This window comes from Theropithecus gelada, chromosome X, assembly GCF_003255815.1.
Source record: "Theropithecus gelada isolate Dixy chromosome X, Tgel_1.0, whole genome shotgun sequence".
NCBI lineage: Eukaryota > Metazoa > Chordata > Mammalia > Primates > Cercopithecidae > Theropithecus > Theropithecus gelada.
Window position 1 is genome coordinate 69,994,620 of NC_037689.1, and position 23,902 is coordinate 70,018,521.

At 33.6% G+C, this 23,902-nt stretch overlaps 1 protein-coding gene across 1 annotated transcript in view; it reads left to right on the forward strand.

Moving 5' to 3' along the window:
• Positions 1-23,902, forward strand: part of RPS6KA6 (ribosomal protein S6 kinase A6) — a 91,631-nt gene that overhangs the window by 37,478 nt on the left and 30,251 nt on the right. Inside the window, exons 7-11 of the mRNA XM_025372556.1 lie at positions 2,166-2,247; positions 3,230-3,310; positions 4,766-4,845; positions 15,239-15,345; positions 15,633-15,670. Of these exons, the coding sequence (XP_025228341.1) occupies positions 2,166-2,247; positions 3,230-3,310; positions 4,766-4,845; positions 15,239-15,345; positions 15,633-15,670 (388 nt within the window). The remainder of the gene's footprint in view (positions 1-2,165; positions 2,248-3,229; positions 3,311-4,765; positions 4,846-15,238; positions 15,346-15,632; positions 15,671-23,902) is intronic.

Consider the following 23,902-nt stretch of genomic DNA (forward strand, 5'->3'; position numbering starts at 1 on the left):
CCAAGTTGTGAATGCAAGGGAATGTTCTTGAAAGAAATTAAAATTGCTACTCCAGCGAACATATGAATAATAAGAAAATGAAACAGCTTTATTACTGATATGGAGAAAATTTTAGTGGTCTAAATAGAAGATCAAACCAGCCACAACACTCCCTCAAGCCAAAGCCTAGTCTAGAGCAATTCCCTAGCTCTCTTCAATTCTGTGAAGGCTGAGAGAGGTGAAGAAGCTACACAAGAAAAGTTTGAAGCTAGCAGGGGTTGGCTCATGATAAGGAAAGAAGCCATTTTTGTAACATAAAAGTTCAGGGTAATGCTACAGATGCTGATATAAAAGCTATAGCAGGTTAGCCAGAAGATCTAGCTAAGATAATTGATAAAGGTGGTTACACTAAACAACAGGTTTTAATTGTAGAAGCAGCAGCCTTCTATTGGAAGAAGATGCCATCTAGTCTTTCATAGCTAGAGCGAAGTCAGTGCCCAGCTTCATAGCTTCGAAGGACAGGCTGCCTCTCTTGATAGAGGCTAGTGATCCTGGAACCTTTAAGTTGAAGCCAGTGCTCATTTGCCATTCCAAAAATTCTAGGGCCCTTAAAAATTATGTTAAATCTACTATGCCTTTTGTCTATAAATAGAACAACAAAGCCTGAATGACAGCACATCTGTTTATAGCATGGTGTGCTGAGCATTTTAAACCCACTGTTGAGACCTACTGTTCAGGAAAAAAAAAAAAAAAGACATTTTTCAGTATATTACTGCTCATTGGCAATGCTCCTAGTTACCCAAGAGCCCTGATAGAGATGTACAAGGAGATTAATGTTGTTTTCATGCTTGCTATTACAATATCCATTCTGCAGCTCATGGAACAAAGAATAATTTTGACTTTCAAGTCCTATTGTTTAAGAAATACATTTTGTAAGGCTATAGTTGCTGTAGATGGTGATTGCTCTGATGAGTCTGGGCAAAGCAAATTGAAAACCTCTGGATGGGACTTGCTATTCTAGATGTCATTAAGAACATTTGTGGTTCATGGGAGGAAGTCAAAATATCAACATTAACAGGAGTTTGGAAGAAGTTGATTCCAACCCTCATGGATGACTTGGAGGGGTTCAAGACATCATTGGAGGAAATCACTGCAGATGTGGTAGAAATAATAGCAAGACAACTAAAATTAGAAGTGATATACACCATGGAATACTATGCAGCCATAAAAAAGGATGAGTTTGTATCCTTTGTAGGGACATGGATGCAGCTGGAAACCATCATTCTCAGCAAACTATCGCAAGAACAGAAAACCAAACACCGCATGTTCTCACTTATAGATGGGAACTGAACAATGAGATCACTTGGACTCGGGAAGGGGAACATCATACACCGGGGCCTATCATGGGGAGGGGGGAGGGGGGAAGGATTGCAAATGATGAACAAACTTCATCATTGTCTTATTTTAGGAAATTGCCACAGCCACCCTAACCTTCAGCATCCACCACCCTGATCACTCAGCTGCCATCAACATTGAGGCAAGACCCTCCACCAGCAATAAGATTATAGCTCACTGAAGACTCAGATGATCGTTAGCATTTTTTAGCAATAAAGCATATTTAATTAAGGTATATAGGGTCATAAGATTTGTTTGCTCTTTATTAAGGTAACAAAAAGTGGGCCTGGGTCTTAAAAGGAGGTATATAGCTCAAGTTTGTCTTTCATTGTGTTATTTATCTCTTACATCATTAAATTCTCCGAGTTCAGGACCAGGTCATCTATTTTAAAAATTTTCCTTTGTATAGTAGTACTTATATACATTATGATTTATTAAATCTAAGGAAAGCTAGAAAATATTAATAATGTAAATTACAGCATAATTTACAGGAGAAAGTATAACTTTTTTCATTTTTTTTTTTTAATTGACAAATAGTTGTACATATTCATGGGGTACGTAGTGAAGTTTCGATACATATAATGTATGGTGATCAGATCAGGGTAATTTTGCATCCTTCAACAAATCTCTCACTATCTCTCCTTTCCCTCTATGGGAAGGCATATGTTTATAAAATTAGAGAAAATGCAAGGATACAAGTGTATGCTGGTGTGTTTGTATAGAGCAAGAATGACTAGAAATGTGAATTTTCCTTTTTTTTTTTTTTTTTTTTTTGTTCAATTTTCTATTAGGTTTTTCTTGTTAGAAAGAAGACCGGTCCTGATGCTGGGCAACTCTATGCAATGAAGGTGTTAAAAAAAGCCTCTTTAAAAGGTAGAAAATTAGAAAGTTTATTAAAATAGAATTTGGCAAAGCGTATTTTAAGAAATATGCTGTGTATTACTTGCATAAGGTGAATAGATGTAGCTATTTTTTAACATTGGTATTTGTGACAGTTTTTCTAGCCAGTAGGTAATATTACTAGATATTGATATTGGCATATGCCTTAACTTAGTGAGAGTGCACCCTAGTAAAAATTTGATGCTAGAAAAAGTGACATATTTCATTTAATTTAAGCTTATTAACTTAATTGGGCTATACTCTTTTCTTTCAAGATTCTTGACTTTTGCTTTTCTGTCTGTGTCAGTATTTTGAGAAAGCACAACCATTTGCACGCACTATCTTTTAGGGTCTGATAAAAATACTGCTTATGATCACTTTTAATCAGTGAACTCATTTGAACAATTAAAGAGATCAATAGTCCAGGCATGGTGGCTCACACCTATAATCCTAACACTTTGAGAGGCTGAGGCGGGCTGAACCCGTGAGCCCAGCCCAGGAGTTCAAGACCAGCCTGAGTAACCTGGTGAAACCCTGTCTCTACAAAAAATACAAAAATGGGCCAGGTGTAGTGGCACGCACCTGTAGTTCCAGCTGCTTGGGAAGCTGAGATGGGAGGATTGCTTGAGCTTGGGAGGTGGAGGTTGCAGTGAGCTGAGATTTTGCCACTGCAGTCCAGCCTGGGCAAGAGAGCAATACCCTGTCTCACCACCAACAACAACCAAAAAAGATGAACACATAATAAATGCATATTCGCTACATACCTATTTATGCCACTTTAACCTGTCTCTAGATGTAATGAATATTTTTGCTTTCTGGGAATATGGTCATTATTATCTAGGAATATGAAAACTGCAAATTTAGGCATTTATGAAGTTACATTTTATATATTTATATTTGTTGTTTGCTAAATTATTGATGGACTCTTAATTGAAATGATATGAGAGTAAAAATTGTACCTTTATGTAATTTTTAGTTCGAGACAGAGTTCGGACAAAGATGGAGAGGGATATACTGGTGGAAGTAAATCATCCATTTATTGTCAAATTGCACTATGGTATGTAATCTTTCTTTTATTCTTTTATGTATTTTAGTCCTTATTTATTAATATGGAATTAGAGAATTATGATTTCCTTTCACACAATTCTATAACAGGAAATAAGTACTTTAGACTTATTTAGTATATTCAACTATGTAAAATGTATTTTTCTGAAATAAATACCAGTATTTAGTTATTTGTTGTATGTCCTTCATTTTTCCAAGTTGGTTAACTTGTTTAAAGTAACAAGATAGTGTTTTCCACTTACTTGTCTGGTAGTATTTATGTACTCTACTAGGCTGTAACTTCATAGTCTTAGACTATAAAGTATTGTGATAATTTACGTAAAACATTCAGTTGCTTGTTCATAATGACCACACTTATCTATTTCCTGGTTATATTCTAGAGGACCGTGTAGTTATGTTAGTCTGCTTGAGTTATTTTTTATACTTAATGGAAAAGAACTACTAGTAAGAAGCAGTAGATGTAATGGAAAGAACATGAGCTTTGGAGTTAGACATTTCTCAATTTGAATCATGGCTCCATTGCTAATTTAACATATGGATGAGATCAACTTTATCTATCTATCTGTCTGTCTGTCTATCTATCTATCTATCTATCTATCTATCTATCTATCTATCTATCTATCTCAGATATAGTGTACTTTGTCACTTCCATTTTTCTATATTTAAAAAAAGTAGCAGTCGTTGATTTTATTCTTAGTGTAATTTCGACAAATGATGCATTAAAATATATACCCAATTATCACTATTAAAAACCGATAAGAAATTTCCACCCATTATTCTTTTACTCCTTGTTATACTAACAGAATTAAAAAAGTAATGTCTAAAGACCTTCCCGAATCTGTAGTAGGTCAATCAGTAAACGCTTATTGTGTGCAAAAATAGTGTATTAAATTCAGTGGACACACTTTGACCTCAAGAAATTTATAACCTATAGAGAGCACAGAGATGTAAAGAAATTAATTGTACAAATCAAAATTGAATAAGTACTATTAAAGAGGTATAAATATAATAAGATTTCAAAAATAGCAGCAAGTAATTTCAATGAAGAAGAGGTTAAGGAAGCTGTGGAAAAATGTGAAAAGGGAGACATCCTGGAAAGTTTAATAGAGGAAGTGGCATTTTTCTTCAGCTTTATAGAATTCATAAATTTTCAGTAGGTTTGATAGGCTAAGTTTAGGCAATTGCAGTAGAACATGCTTCATAAATTAGGAAATTTTTGGTGGTAGAAGTTCTGTGTAAAGCCACATTCGGGGTGATTATGTTCTGGGAAGGGGTTTATAGCTATTTCAGCACTGGATTAAACACTGGGTTTAATTTTGAGATGTTATCCATTAATGGACCATGTGAGTAAATACTGTGAAATTCTAAACATATATTAATTTAAAAACATACTAAGCTTTTTAAGCCTTTGAGATTATCCTGTTACTACATTCTAATTTTTAATTAGCCTTTCAGACTGAAGGGAAACTGTACTTAATACTGGATTTTCTCAGGGGAGGAGATGTTTTCACAAGATTATCCAAAGAGGTAAGTAGCTGTACATTTTTACTGTATTTTCTTGAAACAAAACTAAGAAAAATATCACTTTTGTTCTTCCACTAATTACATTTTTCCTATTGAAATTTTAAATGGTAACTACTCTGTTTGTTTCATTGCATAGTATTTGGTAATGTGCCTGATAATGGCATTTTCTATCATCTCAATGTGCTACTCGTTTTCTTAGGCAGAAGAGCAATATGAATAACTGGATAAAGTAGATACGGGCAAGCCTAGGACTTTGGCTACTCAAGCTACCTAAACACCTCTGGGAGTAGTGTTTATTCATTTTAAAATAGCTTTATGGAGGTATAATTGACATACAATAAACTGTACATACTAAAGTATACAATTTTATAAGTTTTTACATTTGTATATAACTGTGAAACCATCATTACCATAAGAATAATTAGCATATCTGTCATTCCTTAAAGTTTTCTTGTGTCCCTTTGTGATACCGTCTTCCTGCCCTAACCCTGCTGAATCTGCTTTCTGTCACTATTTGGTTTGTATTTTCTAGGAGTTTATATAAATGGAATCATATAGTATATTCATTTTTTTTGTCTGGCTTAACATAATTATTTTGAGATTCATCTATGTTGTATGTACTAAGTATTCATTTTTATTGATGGGTGGTATTACTGATTGTATGGATACGTCATGATTTGTTTATCATTCACCTGTTGATGGATTTTTGGGCCATTGCAGTTTTTGATATTACTAATAAAACTGCTGTAAACATTCATGTACAAGTGATTGTATCATATGTTTTCATTTCTCATGGGTAAATACCTAAGAGTATAATGACTGGGTCATGTGCTAGGTGTATGTTTAACTTTTTTTTTTTTTTTTTTTTCACACAAGGATGTTTATTTTAAGAATCAAACTTTGACATTTTAAGGGAAATCTTTATGAACCAATATACTCCCATGTAGATTCACTGATATTTAGCTTTTAAAGACACTGCCAAACTGTTTTCCAAAGTGATTATATAAATTTTACATTCCCACCAGCAGCGTAAGAGAGTTTCAGTTGCTCCACATCCTTGCCAACATTTGGTATGGTCAGTCTTTTAAAATTTTTGAACATTAGATTAGTTTTTAGTGGTATCCCATTGTGGTTTTGAATTACGTCACACTAATGACTAATGATATTGAGCATCTTTTCATGAGCTCATTTGCCATCTATCCTCTTGGTAAAATGTCTGTTTAAATTTTTAGCCTGTTTTTTAGTTGGAATGTTTGTTTTCTTATTGAGTTTTGAGAGTTCTTCATATATTTTGGATGTAAGTCCTTGATCATATATGTTATTTGGAAATATTTTCTTCTGGTCTATAGTATGTCTTTTCATTCTCTTAACACTGTATTGAAAAGCAGAAGTTCTTAATTTTGATGAAGTCTGATTTATAGGATTTTTTTCCTTTTATTAATTGTGTTTTTAGTGTTCTATATAAGGAATATCTGCCTAATTACAGGTAAAGATTTTCTGTTATGTTTTCTAGAGGTTTTGTAGTTTGAATTTTACATCTAGATTTAGGATCCGTTTTGAGTTCATTTTAGTATATGGTTATAGGTATGTGCAGAAGTCCTTTTCTTTTGTTCACATAGATATCCAGTTGTTCTAGCATCATTGTTGGAGAAGTCTGTCTTTTCTTCCCTGAATCACCTTACATTTTTCTTGAAAACCAATTGATCATATATACGAAGGCCTATTTCTGGATACTCTATTCTGTTCATTGGTCCATTTGTCTATCTTTATTACAATTATACACTGAATTACTGTATCTTTATAATATGTCTTGAAGTGAGGTAGTGCAAATCCTTGAGCTTTGCTTTTCTTTTTGAAAGTTTAGCTCTTCTAGGTCCTTTGCATTTCCATATCAATTTTAAAATCAGCTTTTCACTTTCTACAAAAATGCCCTGCTGGGGTATTGGTTGGGATTTTATTGAACGTATAGGTCAATTTGCAGATAAGTTACATTTTAGTAATATTGAGTCTTTTAATTCATGAACATGATATCTTTCTCAGTTTATTTAGGTCATCTTTAATTTCTCGCAGTATTGTTTTCAGTGTAATTCTTGCACTTCTTTTGTCAGATTTACCTCTAAGTAAATCCTGTTTTTAATGTTACTGTAAATAGAGTTGACTTCCTAATATCAGTTTTAAATTGGGTGGAAACACAGTCAATTTTTTGTGTATTGAGCTTGTTTCCCACAGTCTAGCCAAACTTAATACTTCTAGCAGCTTTTAGAAATAGATTTCAAAGGTTGAGAAAGATTTCTGTAACTGTTTTTTGAGAGTTTTATAAAAAATCAGAAATCAATTTTAGATTTATTCAAATGCTTTTTCTTCATTTATTGAGATTATAATTTTTTTAGTCTTACTGTGATGAATTACATTGATTGATAGATGTTGAACCAACCTTGCATTTATGGATGAACCCCACTTCATCTTGATGTATTAACCTTTTTATAAAGTTGGATGGTATTTGCTGAAAATTTGTTAAGAAGTTTTGCATCTATTTTTATGAGGGATATTTGTGATTTCCTTGTATTATTTTGTCTATTTTTGGTGTTAGAGTAATTCTGACTCCATAGAATGAGTTGGGTATAGTTTTTGCCTCTTTAACTTTCTAGGAAAGTTTGTGTAGATTCAATGATAAATTGCCCTTAAATGATTGATAGAATTCACCAGTGAAGGCATCTGAACCTGAAGTTTTTCTTACAGGAAAGTATTTAACTACAAAATCAATTTATGTAATAGACTTGCGTTATTTCTTTTGGAGTGAGCTTTGATAACTTATGTCTTTTAAGGAATTTGTCTATTTCATCAAAATTACTAAATTTATTGGCATAAAAATGTTCATAATATTCCCTTATTGTCCTTTTTGTAATTGTGGAATTGTTAGTGATGTCACTGCTCTCACTTTTGATGTTGGTAATTCATGTTTACTCTGTTTTTGTTCTGCTTAGCCTCACTAGAGATTTTATCAATTTTATTACTCTCAAAGGAACAGCTTTTGGTTTCATTAATTTTTCTGTATTCTATTTCTGTTTTCTATTACATTGTTTTCTGCTTTAATCTTTTTTTCTGCTTATTTTGTGTTTCATTAGCTTTTCTTTTTCTGGTTTTTAAGATGGGAGCTGAAGTTATTAATTTGAGGCCTTTCTTCTTTTCTAATAACATAGATGTTTTGTGTTATAAATTCCCCTCTGAGTACTGCCTTAGGGTCATCCCACAAGTTTTGATATGTGTCACTTTTATTTTCTCTCAGTTCAATGTACTTTATGATTTCCTTTCTATTTCTTTGACCCATTGGATATTTAGAAGTCCACTTAATTTACAAGTATTTGGGCATTCTTCCACATATCTTTCTATTGTTGATTTCTACCGTAATGTTGTTGTGGTCATAAGACATACATTGTATGACTTTAATTCTCTTAAACTTACTTTTATTTGCTTTATGCTTCAGAATATCATGTATCTTGGTAAATGTTGCATGTCCACTTGAGAAGAATGTGTATTCTGCTATTTTTGGGTGGTGGAAGGTTCTGTAAATGTGGATTTTTAGTTGTTTCAAGTTGTTTGATAGTGATATTAAATTGCCTATATTCTTTCTAATTTTATGCCTATTCTACAAATTTTTGAGACAAGGATTGACACCTTTTACTTTAATTATGAATTTGTATATATCTTCTTGAATTTCTGTCAGTTTTTGTTTCATGTGTTTCAAAGTTCTGTTATTAGGTACATAAGCCTTTAGGGTTATTATTCCCTCTTGATGAATTGACCCCTTCATCATCATGAGATGACATGACTGACTTTGTCCCTGGTAATGTTCTTTTCTTCAAAATCTAATTTGATACTTATATGGTCACTCCAACTGTTTTCTAAAAAAGTATTGTTAGTTTGGTATATCTTTTTTCATATTTTAACTTTAGCCTATTTGTGTCTTTATATTTAATGTGTGGTACTTAAGGAAGCATAATTTCCTTGTTTTTTAATCCAGTCTGAGAATGTGTCTTCTAATTGGGATATTAGACCTGTTACATTTTACGATTATTTTTGCAGTTGTATTTAAATCTACCATCTTGCTATTCGGGATTATTTTTGTCCCATTTGTTCTTTGTTCTTTTTTCCCTCTTCTCCTGGCTTCTTTTTAATTACTTTTTTTTTTTTTTTTTTTACAATTTCATTATTATCTCTGCTGTTGATTTATAAATATTATCCATATCACTTTATTGTGTAATTTAATAGTTGCCTTAGGATTTGTAGTATAAGTTTTAACTCAGAGGTCAGGAAAATATGGTCTTCAGGCTAAATTTGGCCACTTTTCTTTGTAAATAATGTTTCATTGGAACATAACCATACTCATTTGTTTAAGTATTGTCTGTTCCTTATGTTGTACTTCAATGGAATCATACTTGCATAGTCATTTTTACTGGATAGCAGGCATGGTGGATTTAATTTTCTTACATACTGGATACCTTTATTTTCATATAAGTAGCATTTAGCTTTTTTCTAGGATGCAGTTCATTGTCTTGTAAACACTTTGATCATTTTGGGCCTTGTGTTTAAGCTTTAGTCATGTCGGACTAGGGAAGTATTTTGTTTAAGATTAATTTTTCCTCAGTATTGAAGCATGTCCTTTCTTATACTCTAACAAACACTCTTTGAATTATGAGGCTTTTCACTCTCTTTTGGGAAGAGGAGCTATCTCAGTCGTTTGTGAGCTGAGTGGGCTCTTTCTTTTAATCTTTTAAGGGTTTTCTCTTCCTGGACTTGGGCTTGGGTAGTTTCCTCGGATCCATGTTTGACTATGTATATGTATATATATGTGTGTGTGTGTGTGTGTTTTGAGATGGAGTCTCAGTCTGTTGCCTCGGCTGGAGTGCAGTGGCGTGGTCTCAGCTCACTGCAACGTCTGCCTCCCGGCTTCAGGTGATTCTCCTGCCTCAGCCTCCTGCATAGTTGGGACTACAGGTGCACAATTAGCCTGGCTAATTCTTGTATTTTTAGTAGAGATGGGGTTTCACCATGTTGGCCAGGCTGGTCTCAAACTCCTGACCTCAAGTGATCTGCCTGCCTTTGCCTCCGAAAATGCTGGGATTACAGGCATGAGCCCCAGTACCTGGCCCATGATTGACAATTTTTTTTATTGGATAGCAGGCATTGTGACATTTAGCTTGTTAAGGTGATGAACATTTTTGTATTTCTGTAACTATTATTGTTCTCTGTTCTGAGACATAAAACTAGTTTGATCCCTATAGGTCTTACTTTTAAAGTTTGTTAGATTGGACCAACACAGCTTTCAGTCGGGTTAATTTTGCTCCACTACTGAAGCAAAATCCTTCTGATTACTTTGTCTGATGTCCTATGAATTATGAGATTTTCTGCTCTGGCCGAAGGCAACAGGAACTATTCCTGGCCATGGTGAGTTCATCGATTGGTTCCTCTAACCTTTCATTCCTTTCCTGGTTTAGGGTAATGTCCTCACTCACATGTGCTGAGTATTTCTCTGCTGAATGCTTGAAGGAGACTGTCTGCATATCTACAGAGTTCTCTTTGTGCAGTTTACTCTTCTCTAATACTCGATCCTGTGAATTTTGTCCTCCTTCTCCAAGACTCTCTGTTCTGGCTTATCTACTCAGGAAGTCTTTCAGGCTCCACCTGGCTTAGCCCTCCCTGTACTACCACTTGGAAACTCTTTCCAGGTAGTAAGCTAAGGCAGTTGTGGGGCATACTTCATTTGTTCCCTGTCTCTCAGTATTCAGTGTCCTTTGTTGCCTGATGTCCAGTGTCCTGAAAAGTATCATTTCATATGTTTTGTTCTGTGTTTTAGATTTTTCAGGCATGAGATTAAATCCTGTCTTTGTCTGCTTCATTTTTTCTTTAAGTAGTAGTCTGGGAGTAGCATTTTAATTGGGTGATAGTAGTTCAATGTCTTACTTCCAGAATTTACAGTGTAGAATGTGGGAGAGCTACTGTTGATTCCCAGAGCTCTGGAACTTGCTGTGATAAAGGAACAGTGTGTTTCTGGTATGCTAGCCAGTGCTTAAGTGGCTAAGGTCTCTGGCTTATATGTGTCTACCTCCAGTGTAGAATGTGCCATGCGTGAGCATAGGGTGTGTTATTGGTGTATTATTAACTATAGAACATAAATCAATATGTGAAAGGGATTGTCTAGGACCCCCTTCTAAGGAGGGTCTTTAAAGGACCTTGTTAAAAACTGGTACCAAGGCATAGAAGGACAACAGTGTAATAAGGCTCCATTATTCATGATTTCTTGCGTTAGATTTTAGAAGTGTCACAAATATGTTTGAGAAATTCTTGTAGTCATTTCTAATTTTCTTTTAAACTCTTCAGACCTCCATTCTCGATGTGGGACTATCTAAACCCATACTAGCACAGAGATGCAGTCAGTAAGTTTTGATTCCTAAGTCTGGAATATTAGGTAAGAGCAAGCATTTTAAATGCATTACCCAAAAGATAATAAATTAGTACATTGATTGAGCAGCCTTTTAAAAAATGATTCAATGGTTACTTCTGTAGACAGCTTATTAATAATCAGATGTTTGTTGGTTATACTTCACTTGTGTGTACAAAAAATTGTTAAATAATCCAAAATGAGGACATGTTTTTATACCTTAGAAAAAGACTTTTTAAGTATATTTTTGTATGTTTTAAAGAATTTTATAATGTATGTCATTTGTATTTTAAAGGGAAAGATACCTATCCAGATTTCCCTTCCTCAAAATGTACACACACACACACACACACACACACACGCACACAAATACACAGGTAAACAAAGAGAACTCTTAAGCTGTGCTTTATTTTGCTTATATCAAGAAAATGTAGTAGAATGAATGGCTGATTATTGTAACGCTGTCAGTTCTTCTAATGTTAATTTATTGGCTTAACAAAATTCCAAATAAAGCCACAATAGGGATTTTTGTTTGATGTTGACAGAATTATTTTATAGTTTCCTTGGAAAAATAAACAAATGCAAAGAAATAACATTTTTTGTTTGTTTATTTGTTTTTTGAGATAGGGTCTTGCTCTATCACCAGGCTGGAGTGCAGTGGCACTATCCTGGCTCATTGCAACCTCAACCTCCCAGGCTCAGGCAATCCTCATGCCTCAGCCTCCCGAGTAGCTTGGACTACAGAAGCATGCGCCACTATACCCGGCTACTTTTTTTTTCAGTAGAGATGAGATCTTGCTTTGTTGCCCAGGCTGGTCTCAAACTCCTGGGCTCCAGTGATCCTCATGCATTGGCCTCCCCAAATTCTCTTGTTTAAAACTTTATAAAGTGTGCATAAGCAAAACATTATAGTATCAACACGAGATTAGAAACATACTGTATATCCCCAAAATATCCTGTTATAGATTACTTACCATATATCATTATGATAAAGGAAGAATCACAAATTGCGGCAAAGAGATTTTTCAATAAATAGTATTTGAGAAATCGCTTAAATATTTCAAAAAATCGTTTTAAAATGCCGTCTCTACCATATACAAAAATAAAACTTACATAAAAGAGCTAAATCTTGAAAACCCAGCTAAATATTTTGTTGATCATTGGATGGTGAATGTCTCCTTAAATCATCTATATATTTGACTAGCAAAAATTAAGGATTACTGAGCATAAAAAACTAGCACAAAATTGGATAAGTATTTGCAGCTAATATGATAGAAAACTGACATTTTTAATATTTAAGTGACTTGTGCCAATTGACAAAACAGTAAGTCAGTAATAGAAAATAAGCACAAACATTACTGATAATTCACAAAAAAAGTAGAAAGACTACTAAACATGAAAAACAGTGTGCAGCCTAAAAATCAAAACTTAAATTTAAAAAATAATGCCATTTTCGCACACCAAATTTGAAAAGGCTTTTTACAGGGTATATTCCATGCTATCAAGGATGTGGTAAGACAAATGCTTTCATAAACTGCTGATGGGAGTGGAAATTACTATAACCTTTTTGGAAAATAATTTTGTTGTGTATGTCAGGAATCTTTGACTATTTATGCTCCTTGACCCAGCATTTCATTTTTTTAAAAAAATTCTTAATTCATTTTGAGAAAATAATCATAAATATCAGTAATATGTACATATGCATATTGCAGAGTTATTTCAAATAGTGAAAAACTGGAAATAACCTAAATGTCAAGAAGGGGAATGTTTAGGTAACTTACAGTAAATTGGTATGGTTATATTGTACAGCTATTGGAAACTATTTATAAATAAATTTTAAAGACATAGAATGCTTATGATATAATATCAACTGGGGATAAAGGAGGCCACTAAATAGTACTTATACGGTAGTCTGATTTCAACTCTATTAAAACACACATTCATAGACACATTCAAACACAGATATGCACAAAAAATTGAAAAGCAGATGACAAAATATTAAAAGTGCTTAGCTCAAGAGTACTGGAGTTTAGGATGATTTTCATTTTGTTGGGGGGGAGGGCGATTTATGAGTAGGACGATTAGTGGTTTGGAAAGCATTATTGGCAGTGAACCTAAAATTTGTTTTTAGAAAAGCAAACATTGCAGCATAGCATGTGGCAGAAGTGGCTTCTAGGGAAGAGTTCATTCTTATGGACAAGTATCCCTGAGTTCACATCTTGGGCCTCCTTCTTACTAGCTGTGTTATTTTGGACAAGCTACTTAATCACTCTGAGTTTCTTTCTCCATTTGCAAGATGTTCCTAATACCTACCTCATAGAGTTTGGAAGCTATAATAACATAATGACTGTACAGTGCCTGGCACATAATTTCTACTTAGTAATGTTTTATTTGCATCTATCATGAGGCTTTCCACCAAGACAACTTCATGACAAGGTGATAGGCTTGCATAACTATAACTAGGCAAAGTTTTTTCTAATTTAGTTCTAAATAGTTTTATTTAGCCTGTTCTTATGTATTAGCTTTCAGAGAACTTTCTTATTATCCTTGGTTAGAAGTTGAATAGGCAACAGTTATTTTTATTCTTAATAAAAAGTCAAGTGAAAGTGATGTTTTTATACTTTTACCATTATAATATTCAAATTAATGCTCCCAAAACTTAGATAATAAACAATCTTTGTTTTTCTGTTGATCATTTTAAAAAGTAGTTAGCATATCAGAAGTTATTAACTGCTCATTCTCTGCAATTTTACTAGTAACCTGGATCTGCATTGTGAAATGCAGGGGCCCTAAATGGGCAAGCAGGTTGTAAGCTATTATGACATGTACTTTATGCAGTTTTGAGCCTTCTTAATAATCCAGAGGTTTCTTTATGAAAATAACCCATTTTGAGAAAAATATTTGATTTCACCAATCTGGAGTTCTTGCTAAACCTTAAAAATTACATCTCATGGCTGATTAGTGTCCAATTCTATGTGTAAATGAATACTCACTAGTGAATGGATTTAGATATAAATCTATAATAATAATAATACCTTATGGTTATTTAAAGTTTTTTATGTTTAATATGGTTTTAAGTTTAATATGGTTATATTAAAGTTTTTTAAAGTTTACAAAGCTTTTTTTCCACATAAACTGATTTGATTCTTACAACAACCTTGTTAGGTATATACAGCAGATATTATTGTTCTGTTTTACAGATTTAGAAACTGAGGCCCAAAGGGCTAAGTGACATGTCTGATATTACACTGCCAATTCTGATTCAAGTTCATTACTCTTCACTTCATCATAGCAGCCGTATTTCCAGGCACAAAATGGTTGAGTAATACAGTGCCATTACACTCATATACATTACTAACAGAAGAGGCTTGGATCCACCCCTTAGGTCAGAGATGAGTTCACAATTGTGTGTAAGATAAGAGTTACTAAATTAACAACTTGTGGTAGTGTAGTAAAAGCTTTGGGTTTGTAGAGCCCCTAAAAGTGAAATTTCTGAGAAATGATAGTAGACAGTAAAAGAGAGAATGGTAGAAATAGTGGAATTCCCAGAGCTAAAACAAAGTACCTTCTATATTTCAAATACCCTAAGGGTAACTGTATTATGGCAGAGTACTAAAATTAATATTGGTATTATGGGACTAAGTCACTTTCAAAAAGGTGAATCTTGTGCTGTGCATTTAGTGTGAGAAGATATACAAACAACATAATGTTTTGGAAAGATTTACATTAAAATGGTTAATATTGAAGAGATGCATTCTTAAAGAGTTTCGTTTCATTTATATAGAAATCTTATTTCTCTGGTATTGCCAATAATTATGCCAGTCAAATAAGAATTGACTATGCTTATTATCTTATTATTTTCCTAGATTTGTCTGTCTACTCATTTTGAAAGAAGTATTTTTAAATATACTGAATACCGAAAGAAAGATCAAATGATAATTCATTATTTTGTTCTAGGTTCTGTTTACAGAGGAAGATGTGAAATTCTACCTCGCAGAACTGGCCCTTGCTTTGGATCATCTGCACCAATTAGGAATTGTTTATAGAGACCTGAAGCCAGAAAAGTAAAGTTGTATTCTTCTTTTGTATTCATGTTGTCTGTGTTTCTGGAAGTACTTTTTGTCAAACTCTATTAGGTCTTTTAAATATTATAGGGAATTCTATATGAATTACATGAAACTTATTTGTAAAAAGTAATCTTTGTAAGACATACATTGACTTTAAGTTAATCATTTAAATTTTTTAAATATGTTAAATAGATACTGACTTATCTTAGTTTTATGATTTTTATGTAAATGTTTTATGTAAAATATTTTATTCCATCTTGTTGAATGTGAATTTTGATTTACAGCATTTTGCTTGATGAAATAGGACATATCAAATTAACAGGTATGCAGATTTTCTTATTATACCCTTAGCTGCTTGATTCATATTTTTTATTATTTTAATATAAATTTGTCTAAGCCTGTTTTTTTCTCTTTCTGAATTTGATTTGCAATTTATTCATCTCTTTAGTGAATTAAATGTTATTTGATGGTTAGACTGCTCTCAATATGTTCTAATTGTAATATTAAAAAATTGTACATTAGATACACTTATTGTAAATAATTAATGATAGTTTTTTAGGTAACAATACATCATCTGAGTTTCAGTCTAGACAGAATGATGTATCACAAGTAGTCATCACATTTGAAATATAGTGACAACCTTCCCTCTGCCTTCCCTGACTCCTGGCAACCACTTATATGTTCTACATGTCTATAATTTTGTTATTTTGAGAATGATATAGAAATAGAATCATACAGTTGTCACACTACTGAGCATTTATCCTAGAAAAATAAAAACCTATGTTCACATAAAAGCCTATATATGAATGTTCATAACAACCCTACTTGTAATAGCCCGACTGGAAGTTACCTAAATGTTCTTCAAAAGGGGAATGGATAAATATAAATTGTCATACGTCCGTGTGATGGCATGCTACTCAGCAGTAAAAAGGAAAGACCTGTTGAGACATCCAGCAACTTGGATGGATCTCAAGGGCATTGTGCTGAGTGAGCCAGTCTCAAAAGGTTACGTGTGTTTTCAATAGATAGTAAATTCTGTATTTTATTATTTGAATGTTAGAACAGAGGTAAAATGAAGATGTGGTCTTTACAGATAATTTTAAATAGGTACAGTTTAAAGGTAAGTTGCTTTAAATTCCTGTGTATACTGCATCAGTGCAAAAATAAAATATCAGTTACCTCAAAAGCGGACATAAATATGAAAAAGTTCAAATAAAGTTTAGTAACTCTTACTGATTCACAGCCTGATTATCTTTTTCATGTACAAAAGAAATGATGTGGGTTCGAAGATATTTAAAGAGAAAAAGGAAAGGAAAATAACAATCGGGAACAGTAGAGTTTCGAGATTTTTATATAATACATAAATTTGTATTTTACAGCAATTAAAAAGATAATTAAAAATTAATTCCTCTTTTCATTTTTGCTTAATAAAGTATACCTGTTTTGTCAGAGGTGAGAAAGAGAGGTGGGAAAGAGTAGAAAAAACCCCTATTTTTCTCTCTCTGCGTTAAGGTTAGTTACGTAAATAATGATGCCAAGTTGATTTGTATTTAGTATTCTCATTTTAATTCTGCTTTTGATAGATTTTAGAGACTTAAACTGTCTGAGGAGGGAAGAATAGATAGAATCAATATTAATTTATAAGCAAGGGACACAAAGCATGTAACAGGAAGAAATGTGATTCATAATTTTTTTGACAACTCAATTTATTTTCCTTGCAATGGCACAAACATTTCTGTTAAAGACTGTGTACAATAATAAATATTAGATAATTTACAGTTTTGTGATTATAACCTAGGTCAAGGTTTTATAATGACTACATTTATGGATTTACCCCGACAGCATTCCAATGAGGTTGGCTAAAGTATGACCACTCACAGCAAGTATTTTAACCCATTTATGCCTGAGGCTGCAATTTTTAGAATTTTTGCAGTCAGACTTTGATGATGACCTTGAGCAGTAGGATATAAATAACTCCCACATGCTTAGCGTTCCAATAATGGAACACTAGGCATAAATAGGTTTAAGAATTCTTTTATAATGTTTCTTTTAATTTATTTTATGTTCTTTATCTCTCTTTCTGTTTAATTTTTCTTGTTTGCTTTCTTTCTTTCTTAACCTCCTGTGTATCTTTCCTCCCTGCTATACGTCTCTTCCTATCTCCTTCTTTCCTTCCATATTGAATAGTACAGTAAAAAATACCAGATTGATTGCTATTTGCTGTTGACACCAGGGAGCTGTGTGCATGTTGTTATGATTTAACAATGTCTCACCTAGGGAGGGTCTTTGCTAGCATTCTGTTTTCCAAGAATAATTGCAGGAGAATGACAATACTTTTTTTTTTTTTTTTTCCACCAGTCCACTTTAAAAATTCTCCAGACATAAGGAATGGACCTAATATCTGAAATGAAAGGCTACTGTGAAATTACAATGGACTATAGAAAGTTTCCTGTTATAACTGTGCTTTGAGTCTGATTGGCCTCATTCTGAGTTTATGATTTTTATAGCGGATCAGTAGAATGAGAGTGGATGAGAGTGGATATCCCCAAATATCTACATCCTTGCTAATATATTATTTATATTATATATTATTATAAGATTTAAGTTTTTTTTTTCCTGAAATCCTGCATCCTTTTCATACTCTGTACAAAATCCCTCCCATAGTTTATATAAAAATAACTTTATAATATGACTTGCCTCTTTAGAAAAATTATTTAATCATAATATCCCATTAAAAAGATTCCTCAAGGATCTAGAACTAGATGTACCATATGACCCAGCCATCCCATTACTGGGTATATACCCAAAGGATTATAAATCATGCTGCTATAAAGACACATGCACACGTATGTTTATTGCAGCACTATTCACAATAGCAAAGACTTGGAATCAACCCAAATGTCCATCAGTGACAGATTGGATTAAGAAAATGTGGCACATATACACCATGGAATACTATGCAGCCATAAAAAAGGATGAGTTTGTGTCCTTTGTAGGGACATGGATGCAGCTGGAAACCATCATTCTTAGCAAACTATCACAAGAACAGAAAACCAAACACTGCATGTTCTCACTCATAGGTGGGAACTGAACAATGAGATCACTTGGACTCAGGAAGGGGAACATCATACACCGGGGCCTTTCATGGGGAGGGGGGAGGGGGGAGGGATTGCATTGGGAGTTATACCTGACGTAAATGACGAGTTGATGGGTGCAGCACACCAACATGGCACAAGTATACATACGTAACAAACCTGCACGTTATGCACATGTACCCTACAACTTAAAGTATAATAATAATAAATACATTTTAAAAAAAAAGTATAGCTTGAATACAGAATCTATTTGAACTGTGATTAATCTGTTGCACTTTTTAATTTTTTTTTTTTTTTAAGAGACAGAGTCTTACTCTGTCACCCAGGCTGGAGGGCTGTGGCATGATCACATCTTATCACAGCCTTTATTTAACTCCTGGGCTCAAGCCATCCTCCCACCCCAACCTTCTGAGTAGCTGGGACTTCAGGAACGTGCCACCACATCCAGCTTTTTTTTTTTTTTTTTGTAGAGACAGAGTCTTGCTATATTGCCCAGGCTGGTCTTGAACTCCGGGCCTCAAGCAATCCTCCTGCTACGGCTCCCCAAAGTGTTGGGGTAACAGTTGTGAGCCACTGTGCCCAGCCTATAATGTGTTTTCTGAGAGACGTAATTCAGAAGCAACTTCTACAAAGAGAGGGAAGAAAAATATATAGTGGTCAGAGATGTAAATCACACAGTACTTGAGCTGAGTATTTAAGAGAAGAATGTATACTTGAGAAAATAATTCTATGTAGTTTTTATAGTTACTTGCAAACTAATCACTGAGATTGCTTTTTTTTTTTTTTTTTTTTTGAGACGGAGTCTCGCTCTGTCTCCCAGGCTGGAGTGCAGTGGCCGGATCTCAGCTCACTGCAAGCTCCGCCTCCTGGGTTCAGGCCATTCTCCTGCCTCAGCCTCCCGAGTAGCTGGGACTACAGGCGCCCGCCACCTCGCCCGGCTAGTTTTTTGTATTTTTTTAGTAGAGACGGGGTTTCACCGGGTTAGCCAGGATGGTCTCAATCTCCCGACCTCGTGATCCGCCCGTCTCGGCCTCCCAAAGTGCTGGGATTACAGGCTTGAGCCACCGCGCCCGGCCAACAGATTGCTTTTATTTATAGTAAATATTCATCAAATTATTATATTCTGAGTGTGCTTTTAAAGTTTAAAGTCTTATAAAAGAGTCTTTTAGATTACAAAGATGTGAAACACTGACACTCAAACCTACCCCCCAAAATAACCCTTCCATTATATAGTTGAATTGTACATTTTCTTTTATTTTCAAATTAGTGATTTGGAAAAACCACTGTATAACATATGGCTTATCTAATCTTGTAGCTAGTTTTATAGTTGTACAATTTTTGTTAGTTGATTGCTGAACAAATTATACTTGTTAAATAACAGTTTAGTCAGAAATAGTATGGCAAAGGAACTCTGTGGATTGGCATAAATCTCTGAAAGGTTAACAGGTGAATAAGAAAATTCTTCTCTCCCCACTTCTCTCTGGAATGGCCAAAGAAACCAGTGTTCTTCTCCACAAGCTATGTTATATTCAGCTGAACTGACCTGGAAGACTAGATGTTAATTATATTTACTTTTGTAAATGGAATGTGCACAGTTTACAAGTTTCAATATACAGAGAAAGAACATAGTAGCACAGTGAAAATATTTTTAAAGATTATACTGAAAGTTAAAATACATTAAGCTATTATCTCAGGATAAGTGATTTTTTTAAATGAAAATATTGAGCAGAGTTAGAAAATCAGTTTTGAGGGGACCTAAAATTAAGAGTTAATGTTGATGTTTTGTTGTAAATGAGCAATATAGGGCTTATAGATTTTTAATTTTTAAAATGAAAGTATACTTTACATATGTTAAAACTCATCCTTCTGATGTCTTTTGGTGATGGAACTATCCTGTGTCTTGACTGCATCAATGTCAGTGTCCTGGCTGTAGTTATAGTACTATAGTTTTGCAAGATTTTAGCATGGGGGAAACTGGATAAACAGAATCCCTGTAGTTTTTCATGTAACAGCATACGAATCTGCAATCATCTCAAAATATAAAGTTTAATTTTTAAAAATCACTTTTTTGTGTATAGTTCTGCAAGTTTTGACAAATGCGTACAGCCTTGTAACTATCACCAAAATAAAAATATGGAACAGTTCCATAACCCTCCTCCTCCAAATTCTCCCCTTATAAGTCAATCCTCCCTTGACCCCAAGCCAACTACCAGTCTACTTTCTGTTCCCGTATATATGCTTTTCCCATAATGTAATTATGAACAGAGGCATACAGTATACAGCCTTTTGAGACTGGCTTCATTTAATTAGCATAGGGCATTTGAGATTCATCCATATTGTTGGCTGTATCAATGAATATTTTTTTAAATTGCTAAGTAGTGTTTCATTTTATGGTGGTACCATAATTTGTTTATCCATTCCTCAATGAGGAGGCATTTGAGTTGTTTCCTCTTTTGGGCAATGATGAATAAAGCCACTGTAAACCTTCATGTATAGGTTTTTTGACCATAAATTTTTATTTCCTTTAAGTAAATACATAAGGAGTGAGATTAGTTGATCATATGTTGAGTGTATTTAACTAAGTGAGAAAACTTCAAACTGATTCCCAAAGTGGTTGTAATATTTCGTATACCCACCCGCAATGTCTAGTGGATCTGTATCCTCACTAGCATTTTGTATTGTTAGTATTTTTTATTTTATCTATTCAAATAGGCATTAGGTAGAATTATCATGGTTTTATTTTGTATTTTTCTAAAACTAATGACACTAAGCACATTTTCATGTATTTATTTCTTTGAAGAAGTGTCTATTCAGATCTTTTGCCCATTAAAAAATGGATTGTTTGATTTTCAACCTATAATTTTTTATATTTTTTTAAATTTAAATTTTAATTTTGTGGGTACATACTTGTATATATTTATGTGTTGTATGAGATATTTTGATACAGGCATGCAGTGCCTAATAATCACATCAGGGTAAATGGGGTATATACATCATTTCAAGCATTTATCCTTTGTGTTACAAGCAATCCAGTCATATGCATTTAGTTATTTTAAAATGTATAATTATATTATTTTGGACTATACTCACCCTGTTGTGCTAGCTAATATTAAGTCTTATTTATTCTCTCCAACTGTTTTTCACACCCATTATCCATCCCCCATCCTCTAAGTCCCTTCCCCTTGTACCCTTCCTAGCCACTGGTAACCATCCTTCTACTCTCTATTTCCATGAGTTCAATTATTTTAATTTTCATCTTTCATAAATAAGTGAGAACATAAGTTTATTTTTCTGTGCCTGGCTTATTTCAGTTAACACAATGATCTCCAGTTCCACCCACAATGCAGATGAAAGGTTCTTACTCTTTTTTATGGATGAATAGTACTCTGTTGTGTTTAAGTGCCTCATTTTCTTTATCCATTTGTCTGTCAGTGGGCATTTAGATTGCTTTCTTATCATGGTTATTAAAAACAGTGCTGCAGCAAACATGGGAGTACAGATATCTCTTCATTGTACTGATTTCCTTTCTTTTACATATGTACCCAGCAGTGGGATTAATGGATCGTATGGTAGCTCTATTTTTAGTTTTTTTGAGGAACCTCTAAACTGTTCTCCATAGTGGTTGTGCAAATTTACATTCCCACCAACAGCGTATGAGATTTCCTTTTTCTCCGCATCCTCATCAGCATTTTTTTATTGCCTGACTTTTGAATAGAGGCCTCATTTTAGGGAGAAATTATATCTTACTGTAGTTTTGATTTGCTTTTCTCTGGTGATCAGTGATGTTGAGCACCTTTTCATATGCCTGTTTGCCATTTGTATGCTTTCTTTTGAGAAATGTCTATTCAGATCTTGTGCTCATTTTTTAATTGGATTATTAGACTTTTTCCTGTAGAGTTGTTTGAGCTCCTTATATATTCCTGTTATTAATCCCTTGTCAGATGGGCAGTTTGCAAATATTTTCCCTTATTCCGTGAATTGTCTCCTCATGTTATTGATTGTTTCCTTTGCCATGCAGAAGCTTTTTAACTTGATGTGATCCAGTTTGTACATATTTGCTTTGATCACCTGTGCTTGTGGGCTATTACTTAAGAAATCTTTGCCCAGTCCAATGTCCTGGCAAGTTTATCCAATGTTTTCTTGTAGTAGTTATATTGTTCAAGGTCTTAGATGTAAATTTTTAATCCATTTTGTTTTTATTTTTGTATATAGCAAGAGCTAGCGATATAGTTTCATTCATCTGTAGATGCATATCCAGTTTTCCTAGCACCATTTATTGAACACGCCGTCCTTTACCCATTGTATGTTCTTGGCACCTTGTCAAAAAGGAGTTTACTATAGATACATGGATTTATCTCTGGGTTCTCAATTCCATTCCCCTGTCCTATGTTTCTGTTTTCATGACAGTACCATGTTACTATAGCTTTGTAGTATAATTTGAAGTCAATAATGTGATTCCTCCAGTTTTGTTCTTTTCTCATAGGTAGCTTTATCTATACTGGGTATTTTGTGGATCCATATAAATTTTAGGACTTTTTTTTTCTATTTTTGTGTAGAATCTCATTCTATTTTGAAAGGTATTCTATTTTGAAAGGTATTGTGTTTAATCTGTAGATTGCTTTGGGTAGTATGGACAATTTTAACAATACTGATTCTTTCAATTCATGAACTTGGAATACCTTTCCATTTTTTGTGTGTCTTTCTCAATTTCTTGCATCATTTTAGTATGTTCCTTTTTACATGTCTTCTTTAATTTCTTTTTATCAATGTTTTGTAGTTTCATTGTAGAGATACTTTACTTCTTGTTTAATTACTAGGTATTTGATTTTCTTTTTAGCTATTATAAGTGGGATCACTTTCTGGATTTCATTTTCAGATTGTTCTCTGTCGGCCTGTAGAAATGCTACTGATTTTTGTATGTTCATTTTGTATCCTGCAACTTTGTTGAGTTTGTCAGTTCTAATAGTTTCTTGGAGGAGTCTTTTGGTTTTTCCAAATGTAAGATAATACCATCTGTAAAAAAGGATAATTTGACTTCTTCCTTTCTCACTTGGATACCCTTTATTTCTTTCTCTTGTCTGATTGCTCTGGTTAGGACTTGCAGTACTATGTTGATTAACAGTAGTGAAAGCAGGCATCCTTGTTGTGTTCCGGGTCTCAGAGGAAAGGATGTCAGTTTTTCCCAATTCGTTATGGTACTAACAGTGGGTTTGTCATATATGGCTTTGATTATGTTGATGCATGTTCCTTCTATACCCAGGTTTTTGAGGGTTTTTTTTTTTTTTTTTTTTTTTAATCATGAAGAGATGTTGAATTTCATCAGGTGCTTTTTCAGCATCAGTTGAAATCATCATGTGGTTTTTGTCCTTCATTTTGTTGGTATGATGTATCATATTATGTGATTTGCATATGGTGAACCATCCTTGCATACCTGGGACAAATCCCACTTGGTCTTGATG